The sequence below is a fragment of the Pediculus humanus genome, genomic scaffold, assembly GCF_000006295.1.
Source record: "Pediculus humanus corporis 1103172107803 genomic scaffold, whole genome shotgun sequence".
NCBI lineage: Eukaryota > Metazoa > Arthropoda > Insecta > Psocodea > Pediculidae > Pediculus > Pediculus humanus.
Window position 1 is genome coordinate 347,073 of NW_002987394.1, and position 3,157 is coordinate 350,229.

General features: G+C 29.7%; 1 protein-coding gene across 1 annotated transcript in view; it reads right to left on the bottom strand.

Annotated features, from left to right (window-relative positions):
• Positions 1-922, bottom strand: part of Phum_PHUM371640 (myocyte-specific enhancer factor 2A, putative) — a gene marked incomplete at both ends in the record, with an annotated part of 2,625 nt that extends 1,703 nt beyond the window's left edge. Inside the window, 4 exons of the mRNA XM_002428201.1 lie at positions 1-101; positions 192-395; positions 692-785; positions 903-922. Coding sequence (XP_002428246.1) covers positions 1-101; positions 192-395; positions 692-785; positions 903-922 — 419 coding nt within the window. The remainder of the gene's footprint in view (positions 102-191; positions 396-691; positions 786-902) is intronic.
• Between the last annotated feature and the right edge of the window lie 2,235 nt (positions 923-3,157).

Consider the following 3,157-nt stretch of genomic DNA (forward strand, 5'->3'; position numbering starts at 1 on the left):
TACTTAGCTTCAGTTCTGGGTGTCAACTGATATTCAGAGTCATTATCTCCGCTTTCAGGACTTCCACAAGCTCCATTTTTATGTTCTTTTTTATTAAGGGCCTGTAAACAAATGAATATAATTTTTTAAATAAAATCTTTCGATTTTAATTTAGAAATTTTAAAAACTAATAATAATAAAAAACTTCTTACTTCTATAATATTTTTATTTGTTAATGATTCGTGTGGCTCATTATATTCTGTATATTTTAATAAGACTTTATCCATATCTGTACTAGCATACTGATATAATTTATTGGACGAACTAAATATGATAAGAGCGATTTCACAATCGCATAGGACGCTTAATTCATAAGCTTTTTTCATGACACCAAATTTTCTTTTGTTAAAAGTCACCTAAAAAAAAATAAAAAATATAAAATATTAGTAGCGTACGAGTAATTATTAATATAAGGCCTCATATAGGTTCCTGTCAAGAAATCAATACGTGCAATGAATTCTCATTCCATTGCTTCAGTATAATAATTTAGTATAGTAAAGTATAAGTAAGAATAAAATAATAAGCAGCTGCCTGTAAATGATGTTTTAAGCTGTATGTATTACAATAAAAGTTTGCCAAGATTGCTTCTAGCGTGTGTCAGAGTTGATTTGAGTTGGCAATGAAACTTGACCAAACTAATGGTATGACTCACCTGCCGATTGCGCTCATCCGTGATGCGCGATATTTGTATTTTCTTGCGTCCCATGGTGGAGTTATTGGCGTGGGTGGCAATCTTGGCGACGTTACTGAATCTCTCAAAGAAAAAATTTCTATTTCATCCACCTTCCCCCTGCAAAACATCATTTAAAACGCACGTGTTATTATTATTACTTGCTAAGTAATCGAGGAAAAAAAACAAAAACTTAGGGATTCTAATACACATTTTACTATAAAATAAACAGTTAATGAACTTGTAAAGAGAAGTATCATTAAATTGATGAAACATTTGAAACATTCCATCATAGAAATTTAAATATCAGAATTATTAAATTTTTTGAAAAAAAGAAAAAAAAAAATACTGGTTCGAAGGTTTTTGAAAAATTGGACAGTCACCTTCTCGATCGTTCCATTTGGCAACGGCAATTCTTTTTCCCTCCCCTCGGAATTTTTCGGTTCGCGACAGTAAGTGATGAGGACATAAGCGCGACCTATCTTAAAGGTCATTCAAGGTCTTTAAAACATCTTTTTTTCAGACCAGGTATTTTCCTATAAAAATACATTATCAAAACGAACAAAAACCAAAATTTGAAGACATTGGGATTGGGGGAGGGGGATGGGGGGTCGGCGGTCTCGTATACAATTCCGAGCAATTACAAAATTATTTGCCATCTGAGTAAATTTTTCCGAGATAGTTTCATCGACAAAAATATCAAGGCTTGTAAAATCGTATATCCGTAAATGATTTTGCAAAATGAGTTTGTGATCTCTCACATGGAAACCTTATAACCCTTTGGTTTAGTCGTGTGTGATGCTCAAACCTTTTCAAAAGCCTTTTAATAAAATTAATGTTTTACATCAAATAAACGCGTTAAACATGATTGAATAACATCGCAGGGTAAAAACAAAAAAAAAAAAAAAAAAAAACACACAGAATTTAAAAAAAGATTTTACACAAAATCATTTGAAAGAAAATAAAATAAAAACTTTCAATGATCAAAAAACATTTTTCGAAAAAAAAAAATATTTGACCCCGCATTAATAATTTCATTCGAACACGCTTTTCTCTCTTCCCCCCCCCCCGCGACATATAAAAAAAAAAAAAACCTTGTCGAAAACCTTTAATCGTTTTTAAATTTTAAACTTGAGACATGCAATAAACAAAAGAAAATAAAATAAAATAATGTAAGTGTCCTTTCGGGAAAAATAATATATTTAAAAATTTAAAAAGGCTACTTTTTCGAGAGTGACAAAAAAGGTTCTTCTCTCCTTAAAAAATATTAACTGACGTCATCACACGGCTGGCCACGCTGCTGTTATGACAACCACCCGCCTGTGATAACGCTTATACGATTTGCCCTACCGCGGTATTTCCGGCACAAAAAATATAAAAGAAAAGAAAATTTTTTGAATTTGCTAAATTTTCTTTTAAAAAAAAAAATGCTTACAATAGAATTAGAAATTTAAAGTTTAACCAAAAGAACCAACGGCAATTTCTTAATAAAATTAAACAAAAAAAAAAAAAAAAATACAGCAATGCTGTAATGTGTACAATAACAATAAAAAATAATAAATAACGGTTTTTTTTTTTTTTTATTATTATTATTAAGTTTTACTAATTTGCATTTTTATTATTTCATAATTTACCATAAACGTGAATAAAAAAATTAAAAAAAAAAAATTTCAATAAATAAATTTCGTATCAAGGAGAGAGAGAGAGAGAGAGAGAGAGAGAGAGAGAGAGAAAAAAAAAAAACAAAATTTTTGATTTCTGCGACTTTTCCTTTTCGAAAACGAAATTATTATCAAATTATTATCATTATATTTATTTATTTTTTTATACTTATCTCATAAGGCAAAAAGGACATTAAACAATCGATACGACAACATAAGCTAATCAGTACGTTTCGAAATAATAATAATTTAAAACAGTAAATATAAATTATTGAGTGGACAAAAAAAAAAAAAAATATTAAAGTTTTTAATTTTTAAATTTTCCTCATTCACCAAACAAACGACAAACAACAAACAAACTTGTTTTTCATTATTGCTTTTTTTTTTTCTTTTTAAACTCGCCAGAATGACACAAAAGGGGCAGGAAAAGAAAAACTCATTTCAAATCAAAGTATAAAAGACGTTTTTTGCTAAATTAAAACGAGAGTTGGTAAGGTTGATTATCTTAGAAAATCCTTGTGAAATGTAATCAATAGTAATAAAGGAAAGGAAAGGAAAGGAGGAGGGAGAGGGGGGGGGTGACCGAGTTTTCACGGTTAACCTGACCTAACTTACCCTCCTTTTAAACGGTCTAAACGTTTCTAAAGCTTTGTCTTCAAGGATAAAAAAAAAATTTGTTTACAATTTTTTTGTCTCCCGGTTTTTCCCTTTCGACACCAATGATTTCCTCCCTTTTAAAAGTGATGGCGGATAATCAAATGAGGATTTTGCTCATTTATTCAGGTAA